The 16,190-nt window shown below is 49.8% G+C and overlaps 2 protein-coding genes across 14 annotated transcripts in view; one reads left to right on the top strand and one right to left on the bottom strand.

The window, feature by feature from the left end:
• The first annotated feature begins 3,661 nt into the window (after nucleotides 1-3,661).
• Nucleotides 3,662-8,963, top strand: RAB42 (RAB42, member RAS oncogene family). Its single transcript, XM_069578830.1, has 2 exons — nucleotides 3,662-4,147; nucleotides 4,792-8,963. The coding sequence occupies exons 1-2, from the start codon at nucleotides 3,909-3,911 to the stop codon at nucleotides 5,213-5,215; spliced, it is 663 nt and encodes a 220-aa protein (XP_069434931.1). The 5' UTR covers nucleotides 3,662-3,908; the 3' UTR covers nucleotides 5,216-8,963.
• Nucleotides 8,964-12,858: 3,895 nt separating this feature from the next.
• The window catches only part of TAF12 (TATA-box binding protein associated factor 12), a 27,600-nt gene continuing 24,268 nt past the window's right edge, over nucleotides 12,859-16,190 (bottom strand). For all 13 annotated transcript variants that reach the window (XM_069578843.1, XM_069578845.1, XM_069578837.1 and 10 more), the window contains one exon: nucleotides 12,859-13,348. In XM_069578843.1, coding sequence (XP_069434944.1) covers nucleotides 13,313-13,348 — 36 coding nt within the window. In that variant the 3' untranslated portion in view covers nucleotides 12,859-13,312. The remainder of the gene's footprint in view (nucleotides 13,349-16,190) is intronic.

Here is a 16,190-nt window from a genome sequence, read left to right as displayed (position 1 = left end):
AAATTTCATACAATATTCAGGACTGTAAAATGGTGCAACCACTTTGGAAAACGATTTTGCAGTTTTTAAATAAGTAAAAATGCACCTACTATCTGACCCAACGGTTGCCGTACGAGGTATTTCCCAAGAGAAATGAAAAGCATACATCCACACAAAGACTTGAATATGAATGTTCATAGCAGTTGTATTTCTAATAGCCAAAGACTGAACATGACACAGATGTCCTTCAACTGGGATTGGATAAACAAATTGTGGTATATTAATCCAGTGAAATATATCATGTTGAGTGAAAGAAGCCAGACTATATGCTGTATGATAAAAATTCTAGAAAATGCAAACGAATCTTTAGTGGCAGAAAGCAGATTGATGGTTGTCTGGGAGAGGAGGTCAGGAGACACGAATTAAAGAAAGACATGGAGAAACGTTTGAGAATAATAGATATTCATTATCTCAGTTGTGGCTTTGAGGATGTACACTTATGTCAAATGAATATTGTACATTTTTAATATGTGCAGTTTACTCTGTATCAATTACATTTTAATAAAGATGCTAAAAACAAAAAAGTAAGCAAGAGAAAGTTCAGATCATGTAATTCACTTGCCTCACAATCACTGACTTCTCAACACATTTGGAATAAAGCTCAGCCCCTACAGTGGCCTCTGAAGCCACAGGTGATTTGGCTCCTCCTCCTCTTTGCTTTCATTACCTGATCCCTGGTCTAGGAGGATCCCACACGCATCAGAGCAGCTAGTGGCAGCTAGATGCTAGTGGCATCCCCAGTGGCACAACCACTGAAGTCCACATGTCCTAGCACCCATGGTGAACAACAAGAGAAGCCACACCAATGAGAAGCCCGCACACTGCAATGAAGAGTAGCCCCTGCTCCCAGAAACCAGAGAATGCCCAAGCAGCAACAAAGACCCAGAGCAGCCAATAAATAAATAAATTTTAAAAATTAAAGAAATAAAACTGAGATCTGAGAGCCACTGGGAACCTGCTGTGTAGCACAGGGAGCTCAGACGGTTGCTCTGTGATGACCTAAAGAGTGAGATGGGGAGGGGGGGATAGATGTGTGCACAGAGCTGATGCGCTGTGCTCTACAGCAGAAACACAACATTGTCAAGCAATTATATTCCAATAAGAAGATTCATTAATTACAAAATAAAACAAAGGAAAAAGAAAACACTAAGATCTGTCTAATGCAAATATGCACCTGCTGTGACACACAGTGGAGAAGGCAGTGGCACCCCACTCTAATTCTCTTGCCTGGAAAATCCCATGGACGGAGGAACCTGGAAGGCTGCAGTCCATGGGGTCGCTAAGAGTCGGGCACGACTGAACGACTTCACTTTCACTTTTCACTTTCATGCACTGGAGAAGGAAATGGCAACCCACTCCAGTGTTCTTGCCTGGAGAATCCCAGAGACAGAGGAGCCTAGTAGGCTGCCATTTGTGGGGTCGCACAGAGTCGGACACGACTGAAGTGACTTAGCAGCAGCAGCAGCAGCAGTGACACACAGTTACCCCAGAACTACCCTGTGAGGTGGACGCCATGATTTGTCTCACTTTGCAGAAGGGAAGCAGGGCTGGGGAGGAGAAACGACTCGCCCCTTGGGGAGTCACATAGGCAGTCTATGACAAAGTCAGCTGACAACTGGATTCCAGTGCCAGGTGCAGTCAGGGGCAGACATGTGACTCCAGCCCACAGCAGGCACTTCTAGGAGAGGAAGGTCAGGAGTCTGATGCTGACAGTGCACTCTGCCCACATGCTGACTACAAAGGCTTCTGGGATGTCCGGTTTCAAACTCCCTTTCAAGCCGTTCCATGCCTCTCTGCCTTCACCCACTGCCCCTGCCTGAGTACCCTTCCTCGCTTACCTCCCCAGCTCCCACTATCCTTGGAGATCCAGCTTCAGCTTCAGCTTTTCCAAGAGGTCTTTTCTGACCCCATGGCTCCCTGAGTCCAACTCTGTTGTGGTATTTGAGTGAATAATGAGTGAATGAATAAATGAATAGCACATCTACTTTTATTCATTCATACAACCATAAATATTTACTAGCCAAGCACTGAGGATACAGCCACTGGTCCTTCTCCTCAAGGGGCCTGAGCCTAGAAGGGAGACAGACATCACAAAGGACAAAAGGGCCTGTGACCTCACTACCCAGTCAATGAGGGGCTTCTTGAAGACATAGATCTAACCTGAGGCCTAAAATTGGGGTTAGTTACCCTTTGAAGAGCAGAAGGGGAGTATTCTTGGCATTGGGCTGATAAGAGGAAAGATGTTCCACGTGGCTGGATCAACAGTGGTGGGTAAAGAAGGGAGAGGGTGGAATGGGGGGAGACCGTTCTGCACAGGCCTGATGCAGAAATTGTTTTTCCAGTTGAACAGGGCAAGGTGATGAGAACATCCTAATGGAAACCTCAGAGGGGCAGGTGGCACTGGGGCAGACTCTCCTGGTTTGGACAGAACTGGCAGGGAGGATTCCCCCAACACACACACCCTACCTAATTTTCCTTTCTCTCCTGGAGTGGGGGTGAGCAGAGACTTGGGCCCCTTCAGGCTAGTGCAGTGACTGAAGGGCAGAATTACTAGGAGGCTTAACAAAATGGCTTCTCACTGATTTATTTAGGAAACCTGGGCCTTCCCAGGTCCCCAGATTGTCCAGCCAGAAACAAATTCGGCCGCTACTCTGTCTTCTGTGCTGGGTGATCTTGGGCTGCTTAACTTTGTTACTCATCTGTAAAAAGCCAGGCAGACTAACATCCACTCACAAGGTTGTGTAAGGAGGAAATGTGATGATACGATGGTTTGCCTTAGTGAGAACTGTTTCCTACTGCCAACCTGTTAAACTGCAGCATCCACCCACTGTGGGTTAGTGGGATTAAACCAGCAGACAAGCTATTTGGGACCAACCTTGAGTCTTGATGTCCTGGGTGTTCTCAAGACCAGACTGGAAAGAGTGGAGCTCTTGGATGCCGGAGCATCTGCCTTACCCTTGCCCCTAACCCACTTTGTCCTGGTCCTTTGGGAACTTGCTTTCCAGTCCCCTTCTGTGGCATCAAGCGTAAGCCACACATGTCAGTTGTGTGACAAGCCACACATCTGAGCCTCGGTCTCCTCAGCCCTAAAATGGGCACACTATAGCCTTCTCAGAGGGTTGCTGTCCCAAAGCATAAGAAACTGACCATCTCACCTCATAAACATTAGCTGTCCAGTCCAAAAGCCAACTGTACTCTCTCTGGAATTGCAGTTATCTGACTACCCTGTGTCCAAGTCTCTCTCTGGACCATGGGGCCCAGTACAGGCAGGCAGCGGGGAAGCAGTGGGGCCTGCTGAACCGTTGAACCTGAACACTGAGCCGGAAGCGCTAGGCCAGGGCCAGTAGGGCTCCAGGGAAGGGGCATCTGGGTGAGAAAAGTGCATCTATAAACCGTCAACTCTCTCCAGGTCCAGCAGCATGGGCGCAATGGGGGGACTAAAAGAGAGTTGGGGCTGCAGAGGGAAACCACCCCAAAGAGTGAACGAAGTGGTTGCTCTGGCGCTGTTAGCCTCAGGCCAGTGCACGTTGGGTGTGGTGATCGGTCCTCAGTAGCCCTCCTCCCCACATTATCTAGTTTAATCTCTTCTTCCTTGAAGTAGATTACTATCTCCATTTTACAGAGGAGAAAACTGAGGCTCGGAGCGAGTAAGTGACCTGTCCAGATGTTTCCACCGGGCCGGGTGGCTTCCTCGGCGTCCGGTTCGGCGTTGCTGAAGACGCCCCAGGTTCTCCAGGCCCAGGTCTGGGCGTTTCTGGGGCCGCCCGGAGGCAGGGGGCGGGGCCCAGAGACGGGGCGGGGGCGTGGCTGCGGGGCGGGGGCGGGGTCGCACAGTTGGCCGCCCGGCCTCGGGAGGCGAGACGCTGGCCATGGAGGCGGGGGTCTGCCGCTACCAGTTTCGGATCGCGCTGCTGGGGGACGCGGCCGTGGGCAAGACATCGCTGCTGCGGTGCTACATGAGGGGCGCGCCCGGGATCCCCGAGCCCGAGCTGGAGCTCGAGTCGGCGCCCACGGTGGGCGTCGAGTTCTACACCCGCACTGTGCAGCTTCAGGCTGGGCCGCGCGTCAAGCTGCAGCTCTGGGACACGGCGGGCCAGGAGCGCTTCAGGTGCGCGGTGGGTGGAAGGTGGGCCGGGGGAGGGACGAGAAGGGTTTGGGGTGAGGCGTCTCTGGTTGGGGCGGGGTGACCATGGGGATCCTTCAGAGTCGCCGCCCTCAGTGGCCCAAGTAGAGATCTGGGGGTCCCTGCCCTGGGCCCGGGTCCTTCACGCTTGAGTCATTCATCCTACAAATAACAGCTGGGGGACTGAGCCCCTGAGCTGGATGCCTGAGACCTGGCCCGGCCGGTGGAATATTCGACATTGAAACCTAGAGGGATGAATGACCTGGGTGCTTGCTGAGAGGGCCCACAGAAGCACAGAGGGAGGTGTCAGGGAGAGGTGGAAAGAAGAGAAATTTGTGTTGGCTGTGACGGATGCGTAGGAGTTTGCCAGGGAGAGAAATGGTGAAACCTGCGGTCAGGAAAACATCAGGTTTTCTCCAGGAATGGTCAGGAGAGTATGGGAATCAGCCTGATCCCTGACTGAGAACACACAGTAACTTGGGAGAGACACAGACCAGGGAAAAGCGAAGCAGAGAGTGGTGTGAAATGAGCTGAAATGGGGGTGTGAGGCAGTCCCTGGATGGAGGAGGACGCAGGACCGGGTGTGTTGAAGGCATAACCCTCTCCCACCTTACTCCCTTCACCATTAGGTGCATCACCAGGTCCTTTTACCGGAATGTGGTGGGTGTCCTGCTGGTCTTTGATGTGACAAACAGGAAGTCCTTTGAACACATTCGAGACTGGCATCAGGAGGTCATGGCCACTCAGGGCCTGGACAAGGCGATCTTCCTGCTGGTTGGCCACAAGAGTGACTTGCAGAGTGCCCGTTGTGTCTCAACCCAGGAGGCGGAGGAGCTGGCTGCCTCCTTGGGCATGGGCTTTATGGAGACCTCCACCAAAAGTAACTGCAATGTGGACCTGGCCTTCGACACCCTTGCCAACACCATCCAGCAGGCCTTGTGGCAGGGGGCCATCAAACTGGAGGAGGACTGGGGGGGTGTGCGGCTCATCCAGAACACCCAGGTCTCCAGGCAGCCCAGCAGAATGCAGCACCCGGGCCCGTGCAGGTGCTGACTCTAGGAGGGAAAGGGTTAAAGCAGTGCTGGTGGGGTGGGGAGTGTTCGTATCTCTCTGGAGGCCAAATGGCAGAATCTATTCAGACAGTTATTACAAACCATATCCTGGCACAGTCATGCCTCCTGGATTTTGGGGTCTCAGAGCTCAGCCCCTTTTCCACCAGAAAGGTCTAAGAGGCCAGGTGTGCAGCTTCCTGTCCTGGAGCCTGTTTGCTCTGTGGGCAGAGGCGCTCATAAGAGACCCCACTCATGGGGGGTTGTGGGCATGACTGAGATCATGGATGCGCTGTGCTCAGCCAGAGCCAGAGCCTCCCACACGGTGAGAATCGAATAGCAAGAACTGTCGTCGCTGCTGGTCTTTCCTCTCTTAGCTAGGATGCGGCCATTTCAGGTAGTGTCCCTGGGCTCAGACGCCGAGCTGCTCAGCGTGTGGACGCTGCTACACAGGCGAGGAGGGGGGCAGGGGCTTTCAGGCTGAGCCAGGTCTTCAGGCTTGGATGAGAAAGTGCGTCCTAAAACTCGGATTGCTGCCCAGTGCTCCTACTCCAAGGCCACGGATCAGAGAGGGATGAATATGAACAGCTCTCTGGCTGGGCGCATGGTGGACAGTGTTGGTTAGCCACCAAAATCTCCCCTCAGGGCTGAAGAACCCATACCCTCCTCCCCATCAAAGCTCCTAGCTGCTGGAAGTGCTATGAGGTGGCGAAGCCCAGGCTGCTCTCTCTGGGAACTGCCTGCTCATCTGGGGCAGCCCACAGTCCAGCATCAATGTATCAGCTCTGTTGGGGGGGGGGGCGGGGAGTGTTCAAAGACCTGGCCTTCTTGCCTCAACTCTGAAGGAAACCCCCATCTTCATCATTCTCCATGGGGTCGAGGCCACTGTTAGGACAGCATCACAGCTAAATCCTCCTGCTCAATCCTGCTTTCTTCCCTTCCTCCCCCACAAGTAGGTATTGATCTCAAGAATCTCCTAATAGGGACTTCCCTGGTGGTTCAGTGGCTAAGACGTTGAGCTTCTGAGCTTCTGAGCTTCTGGTTTCGATCCCTGCTCAGGGAACTAGATCCCACAGGCTGCAATAAAGATCGAAGATCCTGAGTGCCACAGTTAAGACTTGGTGCAGCCAAGTAAATATTTTTTTTAAGAAAGAATTTCCTAATAAAGGTCTGCACAAAAATACAAGGGTGGGGGAAAAGTCTGCACCCTTGGAATTCCCTGGTGGTCCAGTGGTTAATATTCTGTGATCTCAAAGCCAAGAGCCCAGGTTCAATCCCTGGTTGGGGAACTGAGATCCCACAGTCTGCATGGCGTGGAAAAAAAAATTATATATAAAAGTCTAGGGGACTTCTTTCATGGTCCAGGGGCCAAGACTGGGTGCCCAGTGCAGGGGGCCTGGGTTCAATCCCTGCTCAGGGAACAATTACCCTCATGCTGGAACTAAAGATCTCACATGCTGCAATGAAGACTGAAGATCCTGCCTGCTGCAACTAAGACCCGGTGCAGCCAAACAAATACTAAAAAAAATAAAAGTCTGCACACTGATTTTGTTCTCAGAATCTGGCTGCTGGGGAACTTAACCTGCCACAGAAGCTGCTAGGCACAAAATATCCAGTGGCAATGAAGGAAGGCTTTATGGAGAGAGGAATCTTTACACGTCACTGAAGGCAGAAGAGGGTGACAGAGGGTGAGATGGCTGGATGGTATCACTGACTCAATGGACACGAACTTGGGCAAGCTCCGGGAGACAGTGACGGACAGGGAAGCCTGATGTGCTGCAGTCCATGGGGTTGCAATGAATTGGACATGGCAACTGAACAGGCAACAGAGCAGGTGTAAAGGGGATATCTGGGAGGTCTCATTGTGCCAGCGGGCATGGGCAGGGCAGGGCAGTTGCCATAGCAAAAATAGCACAGCCACCTTACTCACTTTGTGACCTGGGGCCAGTTACTCTACCTCATTGAGTCTCAGATTCCTCCTCAGTAACCTGTCACTGAAAACCCCTCTTTCCTAGGGGTCTTGGGAAGTTTTTACTTGGGGTGATTTTTAGCTTCCTCGCCATGGCACCTGGGCCAGGAGGGCCCTCTCTGCGCTCTACTTCCTCCCTGCCTTCTCTTTTTAAAACATCACTCATTCTTCTGAACATCTTGCAAGGTTGGCATGACTATCCTCATTTCGCAGATAAGAAAGGGTAGGCAGGAGAGGGAAATTATTTACTTTAGAGTTATTATCATTCCTTCATCAAAAATGTCTTAAAATGAGCATCTATTCTGATCTGGGCTCCAGGGATACAGCAGTGAACAGGACAGAAAAGCAGTCCTCAGGCTGACATTCTCGTGGAAGAGAAAAGACTAGTAAGTGGGACTAAATGAGTCCTAGCTCTAAGTGCTGTAAAGACCACAGGTCTGGGAGACAGGCCTGAGGGTGACGGCGGCTCCTTTAGAGCACATGGTCAAGGAAGGCCTCTCTCAGGAGATGGCCTTTGATTTGAGAACCTAGATGAGGAGGAAGAACCAAGCTAAAAGCAGAGATCTAGGCAGAACGAACAGTGTCCAGCTCTGACTGGGCACTTCTTAAGTACCATTTGCCAAGCAGTTTGCCGTTGCTATCTCAGTGCAGCAACCCCAGCCCCAATCTTAGTGCAGATTGTATCACCCATCTTGAGGGTCTCAGACCTGTTGGGTGTGACTTAGCATCCACATTGCCCCAGGGGATCTTTTTAAAATACAGATTTGACCTGGCTGCTTCTCTCCTAGAATCCTTCCCTGGCTCCCCATTGCCTGCAGGGTAAAATCCAAACCCTTTCCCCCAAGTCCAATCTAATCTGGTCCTACGGCATCTCCACCTGCTTTGCCTGCTTTGCCCAGCTTCCCAACCACCTACAGCCCTGGGGTTTGCACATGCTGTTCCCTTTGCTTGGAAGACCCTAGCACTTTCCTCCCTCCTTGTGTTATCTGATCAGCCTGCAACACTCAGAATAATATGGCCTCCTCTTAACCATTGCATTATCCCAGCTGCCAAAAATAGGGCAGGCTTTTGGTCAAACCTGGGTTTGAATCTTAGCTCTGCTATATACAATTGTGGGACCCTGGGGAACTCATTTCATCTAAGCCTCAGTGGACTCATCTGTAAGATGGGGACAATACTAACAAGTTCTAGAAAGGATCAAATAACAACTCAAAGGCAGTGCTCCTCACTAGGCACTAGGAGTTCAGAAGGTGGAAGCCCGCTTCTTCCCCTAAGGGTTTTGCTCTTGTGACTATTAGGGAACAGAGACTGCCGAAGTACATACTTTAGGGAAATAAGAATTCCAGATGCTAACAAAGTTCTTAAAGGTCCTGATCCCTTGCAGAGAGATGGGTTGGGCTACCCACAGGCTACTTGGCCTCCAAGCCTTTCCATGAGTTGCTTCCTCATCTGAAAACCTTGCAGCCCAGGCCTGAATCCCCTGTGCCCTTCAGAAGGAACAGAACCGAAGGTCTGCCACCCAGGAGACCCTTTCTGAAGACCCTGCCTATTCTGGGACCCACTGAAACCTGGCGGATGAAGAGGGAAGGTTTGTCCGACCCACTCTGCACAGGCTGGAACTGGAGCCTTCTGGGGAGATCTTTCCTCTACCTCTGAGCCTCAGTTTCTTCATGGTAAAATGAGAATGATTCTTAACCTCACAGTTTTGTTAGAGGATTAATTATGAAATGGATTAAGTGTTAGGTTACTTAACACTTAATAAATGTTAGCTTACTTCGGCCAACAAGCCCCCTCTGGGTCTTTCGTGTGTGATTCCCTTGCTTGGAATGTCCCTCCTCCATCTCTGACAAAACTCCGTTCACCCATCAAAGCTTAGTCCAACCTAACCTATTTCTTTCCCTGAGCCTTCAGGGCACTTACTGGAACGGCTCTCCTCTTGGCAGATTTCAGGCTCTGCTGTACCTTTTTGGCCCACTAGAGGGCAGCTCTTCAAGACCGGGCTGATTCCCTTGAGGAAGCTCTCCGGCAGGGGAACACTGGGCTTTCAAAAACCATTCGGGAAAATATGAAACATAACCAAGAATAAAGAAACTAGTATCAAGTAGTGTGAAGAACTTCTTGTACTCATAACTCAGCTTCAACAAATAGCACCAAGCCCATCCTGTTTTCATCTTTTCTCTATGAAAGTTATTCTTAGATCCTGGCCCTGGTGGGTGACAGATATGGGAGGATCTCTCTAGGACCCCTGGCAGGGACGTGTCCCGCAGGAGTCCCAGTGTTGAGAGAGGTAAGCCTCACACCACAGCCCACATAGACCTGAGTGCTCTGGGACTCAGGTCAGCAGAGGGCAGAAAGGGGTCAGTACATGGGGCCTGCAGGGAGGGCATCTTTGCCAAGGGCATCACCCAAGCAGTGGAGGTGGCCTTCTCTTGAGAGTTTTGTGGAGGCAGAGCCTAGGGGTCTAGCTGGCCAGGAAAGGTCCTGGGCTCAGCCCCTGCTCTGCCTTCTGTACCACCCACCCTTGAGGGGAGAGTCCACCCATCAGAAAGGGAAGGGGTGGAACTCCCCTGGTGGTCCCGTGATTAAGAATCTGCCTTCCAAAGCAGGATTCGATCCCTGGCTGGGAAACTAAGATCCCACAGGCCACGGGCAACTAAGCCCGCGTGGCGCATCTAGAGAAGCCCATGTGCCTCAACAAAGACCCAGCACAGCCAGATTTTTTTTAAACAAAGAGGAAGGGAAGGGGCCTTTACCTGGAAAACAAAGGACTAAAAAACTGGGGGACTGTGGGGAACTTTCCCAACTATAGGGAACTGTGACACCTCAGTCCAGTGCTGCCCTCCTCCTCCCTGCTTGACCCCATGCAGGAGGGACCCTCTCCAGGATGGCTGCTTGATCCCAAATGGTGCCTTCTAGGTCCTCAAAACTCACCCATTTTTGTGACCACCCCCTACAGCTGCCTTTTGGTTGATTCAAACTTTTTGTTTATATGCCTGAAGTTATCATCAGAGGGCTTCCCTGGTGGCTCAGCTGGTGAAGAATCTGCCTGTAATGTGGGAGACCTGGGTTCAATCTCTGGGTCGGGAAGATCCCCTAGAGAAGGGAACAGTATTCTCCAGGATTCTGGACAAGTCCATGGGGTCGCAGAGTCGGGCACGACTGAGCGACTTTCACTAGCATCAGAATCTTGTCAGATGGGATCTTTCCCACAGCCCTAAAATGCTCCACAGCTGACAGAGATGATGCTCAGGCTGAAGAGGGGTGGGAAGCTCAGGGTCAGCCAGCTGGACTCCCCACACCCTCCCAAACCCCTGTAAGACACACACATGGCAGACTCCAAACACGGGCACTGGACCCCACCACTAGGCCTGAGGGCTGTCCACCCCCAGGCTTACTCTGCTCACCTCTGACCATTCTCTCCTGACATAGCACCTTATGCTTCAGCCACGCTGACAAGGTGACTTCTTCACACCTCCAGGCCTTTGCATGTGCTGTCGCTCACCTCTCTGTCCCCCACTAGGACATGGGGAGAGAGTTTAGGGCACAGTCAGGGGAGCAGGTTCTGGAGTCAAGAGGGACCTGGTTGAAACCTTAGCACCATCACCACCACTTGTGTGATCTTGAGCAGATTACTTAAACTCTCTAAAGTTCAGTTGCCTCATTGAACAATGGGGTTAAATGAGATTATTGCAAAGTGCTTAACACTTTCTTCATGCTTGTTGGGGAAACAAGCCTATTCACAGAAGGTGCTCGGCACAGCACGTGGCACCCAAGTTCTCTCTGGAGCTCTCAAATTCGTCAGCCCTGCTCCCCACTCCCTGGGCTGCTCAGCACGTGTGAAGTCATCTGTGTGCGCAGTGTGCAGGGCTCTGGGAATCAGATGGGCCTGGTTACTTAGCTAGTGCGGTGGAAGGCCTTGCACCCAGGCTAAGCTGCCCCAGACACCGAGTTAGGAGATCCCTTATAGATACCTGGTGACACCTCTCTCCCCACGTCCAGTCACCAAGGCCCACGCGTGCACCACTTAAACAGCTGTCAAATCTCCCTTCTCTCCACTTTGTTACAGCCACCTCAGTCCAGGCAACAACGTTCTTATGAACCTCTGCTTCTACAAATGTTTTCTTATCCCCTCCACTGTCTGGCCAGAGTGATCTTTTCAAAATACCAATCTGACCATTTTCTGCCTAAAATCCTTCAATGGTTCCTGCTTTCTGGGTAAAGCCCACTTTTCTGAGGCCTACAAGACACCACATGACCTGGCCCATCTCACTTCACACTGCACTGTGGTTGGCAAATGTGCAGCGCTCTCTCCTTTAAAGTGGCCCTGCCTTCCCATGGATCCCTTAGATTACAGCTCAGCTGCTCAGACGCTCTCCCCTGACCCTGGGAACCTCTGCTTTGTTGTTCTCGTCACAGAGGCAGGTTCCCTTTCCCTTGGTGGAAGGAACACTCCCTGTGTTCATTCATCACCGTTGGCTATGGCTGGCATAGGCAGGGGCACAGTTTATAAACACACACTGGATGAACAAGCCTCTCAGGAAGCACACAGGACAAGATGTCTCAGCTGGAGGAATGCACTCACCTGTCACGCAGCTGATCAAGAACTGAGGTCTTCTGACTCAACCCAGCTCTTGCCATTAAACTGCCTGGATTCCCTACCCTCTGCTGTCCTCAATGGAAGATTCAAAACTAATTCTGGATTCCTTCTTGGCTGCCGAGGCCAGTGACTCGCTCCTACTGCAGGAACTTGGTGGAAGGCTTTTTGTAGCTTGGTAATCACCAACAGAACATCCTTTGAGTGTCCCCCAGCAGCATCAGGAGATTCTGGAGAAAGCACAACCCTTCAACATCCTCTGCCTGGTGGGAGGCCACAAGAGTGATGACTGAGCGACAAGTGATGGAGGAAGGCGAGAAGCTGGCTGCCTCTTTGGGTGTTTATTATGTTGAGACCTCAGGCAAAAGCAACGGTGACATCCGGCACAGACTTTGAGCTGCTCACTCAGGAGATCTATAAGCTGTAAAGAGAGGGGTCATGGGGCCAAACTCAAGGTGGGAGGGAGTGAAAAGCAGGGTCCCACCACAGACCAAGTCTCAGAAGGCAGAGACCCAAAGCATGGCAAGGGGGATGTGTCCATGCTGGTGGCCCCTGGGTGGGCAGCCACGCTCCCTGAAGCTCCTGGAAACTTCATGATCCACAAAGGTCTCTGCCAGGCACAGAACAGTGGCTAGGTGCCACTGAAGGTCATGATCCTGAGGTCTCAAAGCACCTGGTTTCCTCTGTATGATGGTGAAAATACTAGGATCTCCACAACTACAAACAGACAGAAGCCTGCACGGAAAGGCCTTTCCCCAAGTCTATTGCTATCTTTTCTCAGCATCAAGGATGAACTCCAGAAGTTCCAGAAAAGCAGATCAAAAACAATTTCCCCAAACCAGGATGCCTCTTCAGTTTGGGGCTGATAAGAAAAGGTCACCCTGCTTGATTGTTATGGCAGAGATTAGACTGAAAGTCCTGCTGATGGTAAGGTCTTCCTTGGAGTAAAATAATGGAAAAATCCCTGGGTTTTTTCCTCCATCATAGAAAGGAATAATAGTGCTGCCATCTGCTGACTAGAGGCCTACATTTAGCCTTGCTTATCCTTCTCTGGCATTTCAAAGGCTGTAAGCCATGTACCCTGTTTCTTTCGATTAATAACTTCTTTATTCTGGAAAAGCAAATGAAAGTCATATTCATATAAACACTGACATTACAAAGTACAGGGAGAAGGGAGAGGGAGAAGGGAACAGAAACCTCTACAAATCCTGCTAATATTAATACTCTCTCACCAAACAAGACCATAATGCTTTGTCCCCTATTCAATCACTTACATAATAAACCACAAATAAAATCTTCTCTGGAAGATACACTGCTCTTCTTTGAGATGGCAGGGAACAGGGACTGGAAGTTGGGGTAGGAGGCTTTATTCTTTTGGCAGATCCTCTCAGTCATTAGAGATATTGCTGCACTGTTAATAAAAAATATATGCTTCTCTGTAAAGCATTAAAAAAAAAAAATCCAAGGATGAGATGGCTGAGGTCTCAGCTCAAGTATCTCCGAATACATTGCTGTCCATCCCCTGAGCTTTCCATGCGTTATTTCTTGGTTGTTTTCCGGATCAACGCCATTCTCTGAAAGGAGAGAGAAATAAGCAATGACACAGGTTAGAGTGAGGAACTTTCCAGGAAATCTATGTGTGGTTACCAGGCAGCATGGTCTACGCCACTCCTGAGGCTGGAGTCCTCAGGAACTTACAGGCACAGGGCAGCTCAGCAGACTCCTTCTAACTAAAGTGCAGTCTGCGGGGTCCTAAAAGATGTTTATATTGGCCAGTAGACCCATTTCATTGACCGAAAGACTCAAAGAGCCCTACGCTAGTGGGATGGCAAAAAAAAAATGTTAAAAGCAGAAGCTGACATTTCTTGCCTTTTGGGGATTTAAAGGGACAGGCTGTCAAAATACATGTTTTCTAGGCTTACTCCCCCTCACCAATCTCTTTTCCTGATGATGGAGAAAATAGGGAAGAGGCCTCTGTTTTGAGCCTGTTGCCAACACACAAAGGGAGCTGATATTTCACACTTGATGACCTGCAATGGAGGAAACTGACTCTAGTAATTTCCACCATAACCCATCTGGCAACATTCAGATCATGGGTTTCAAATCTTCCTATTACCAGCCACTGGCCAAATTAACGACTTGCTTTGCTCACTTTGACTAAGAGATCATTTTAACATTATATTTGCTGCTGCTGCTGCTAAGTTGCTTCAGTCGTGTCCAACTCTGTGCAGCCCCATAGACGGCAGCCCACCAGGCTCCCCTGTCCCTGGGATTCTCCAGGCAAGAACACTGGAGTGGGTTGCCATTTCCTTCTCCAATGCATGTAAGTGAAGAGTGAAAGTGAAGTCGCTCAGTCATGTCCGACTCTTAGTTGTAGCTGTGTCTGACCCCATGGACTGCAGCCCACCAGGCTCCTCCATCCATGGAATTTTCCAAGGAAGAGTACTGGAATGGGGTACTGATATTTGCTGACTGATAAATAAATAGGGCTAAAAGTGGACAATTTGATAGCAGAACCAAATTGACTGTCCACTGCCTTGAGGGACTCCCTTCTGAACAATACTGCACTTAGGCTATTCAGTTCAGTCGCTCAATCGTGTCCGACTCTTTGCGACCCCATGAATCACAGCACCAGGCCTCCCTGTCCATCACCATCTCCCGGCGTTCACTCAGACTCACGCCCATCGTGCCATCCAGCCATCTCATCCTCGGTCATCCCCTTCTCCTCCTGCCCCCAATCCCTCCCAGCATCAGAGTCTTTTCCAATGAGTTAACTCTTCTCATGAGGTGGCCAAAGTACTGGAGCTTTAGCTTTAGCATCATTCCTTCCAAAGAAATCCCAGGGCTGATCTCCTTCAGAATGGACTGGTTGGATCTCCTTGCAGTCCAAGGGACTCTCAAGAGTCTTCTCCAACACCACAGTTCAAAAGCATCAATTCTTCGGCGCTCAGCTTTCTTCACAGTCCAACTCTCACATCCATACATGACCACAGGAAAAACCATAGCCTTGACTAGATGGACCTTAGTTGGCAAATTAATGTCTCTGCTTTTGAATATACTATCTAGGTTGGTCATCACTTTTCTTCCAAGGAGTAAGCGTCTTTTAATTTCATGGCTGCAGTCACCATCTGCAGTGATTTTGGAGCCCCCCAAAAAAGTCTGACACTGTTTCTACTGTTTCCCTATCTATTTCCCATGAAGTGATGGGACTGGATGCCATGATCTTTGTTTTCTGAATATTGAGCTTTAAGCCAACTTTTTCACTCTCCTCGTTCACTTTCATCAAGAGGCTTTTTAGCTCCTCTTCACTTTCTGCCATAAGGGTGGTGTCATCTGCATATCTGAGGTTATTGATATTTCTGCCGGCAATCTTGATTCCAGCTTGTGCTTCTTCCAGTCCAGCGCTTCTCATGATGTACTCTGCATATAAGTTAAATAAGCAGGGTGACAATATATAGCCTTGACGTATTCCTTTTCCTATTTGGAACCAGCCTGTTGTTCCATGTCCAGCTCTTACTGTTGCTTCCTGACCTGCATACAGATTTCTCAAGAGGCAGGTTAGGTGGTCTGGTATTCCCATCTCTTTCAGAATTTTCCATAGTTGATTGTGATCCACACAGTCAAAGGCTTTGGCGTAGTCAATAAAGCAGAAATAGATGTTTTTCTGGAACTCTCTTGCTTTTTCCATGATCCAGCAGATGTTGGCAATTTGATCTCTGGTTCCTCTGCCTTTTCTAAAACCAGCTTGAACATCAGGGAGTTCAAGGTTCACGTATTGCTGAAGCCTGGCTTGGAGAATTTTGAGCATTACTTTACTAGCATGAGATGAGTGCAATTGTGCGGTAGTTTGAGCATTCTTTGGCATTGCCTTTCTTTGGAATTGGAATGAAAACGGACCTTTTCCAGTCCTGTGGCCACTGCTGAGTTTTCCAAATTTGCTGGCATATTGAGTGCAACACTTTCACAGCATCAGCTTTCAGGATTTGAAACAGCTCAACTGGAATTCCATCACCTCCACTAGCTTTGCTTGTAGTGATGCTTTCTAAGGCCCACTTGACTTCACATTCCAAGATGTCTGGCTCTAGATTAGTGATCACATCATCATGATTATCTGGGTCGTGAAGATCTTTTTTGTACAGTTCTTCCGTGTATTCTTGCCACCTCTTCTTAATATCTTCTGCTTCTGTTAGGTCCATACCATTTCTGTCCTTTATCGAGCCCATCTTTGCATGAAATGTTCCCTTGGTATCTCTAATTTTCTTGAAGAAATCTCTAGTCTTTCCCATTCTGTTGTTTTCCTCTATTTCTTTGCACTGATCACTAACGAAGGCTTTCTTATCTCTTCTTGCTATTCTTTGGAACTCTGCATTCAGATGCTTATATCTTTCCGTTTTTCCTTTGCTTTTCACCTCTCTT

Source organism: Ovis canadensis, chromosome 2, assembly GCF_042477335.2.
Source record: "Ovis canadensis isolate MfBH-ARS-UI-01 breed Bighorn chromosome 2, ARS-UI_OviCan_v2, whole genome shotgun sequence".
Lineage (NCBI taxonomy): Eukaryota > Metazoa > Chordata > Mammalia > Artiodactyla > Bovidae > Ovis > Ovis canadensis.
The sequence above is the reverse complement of the archived record's forward strand: the minus strand, read 5'-3'. Positions and strand labels throughout refer to the sequence as shown.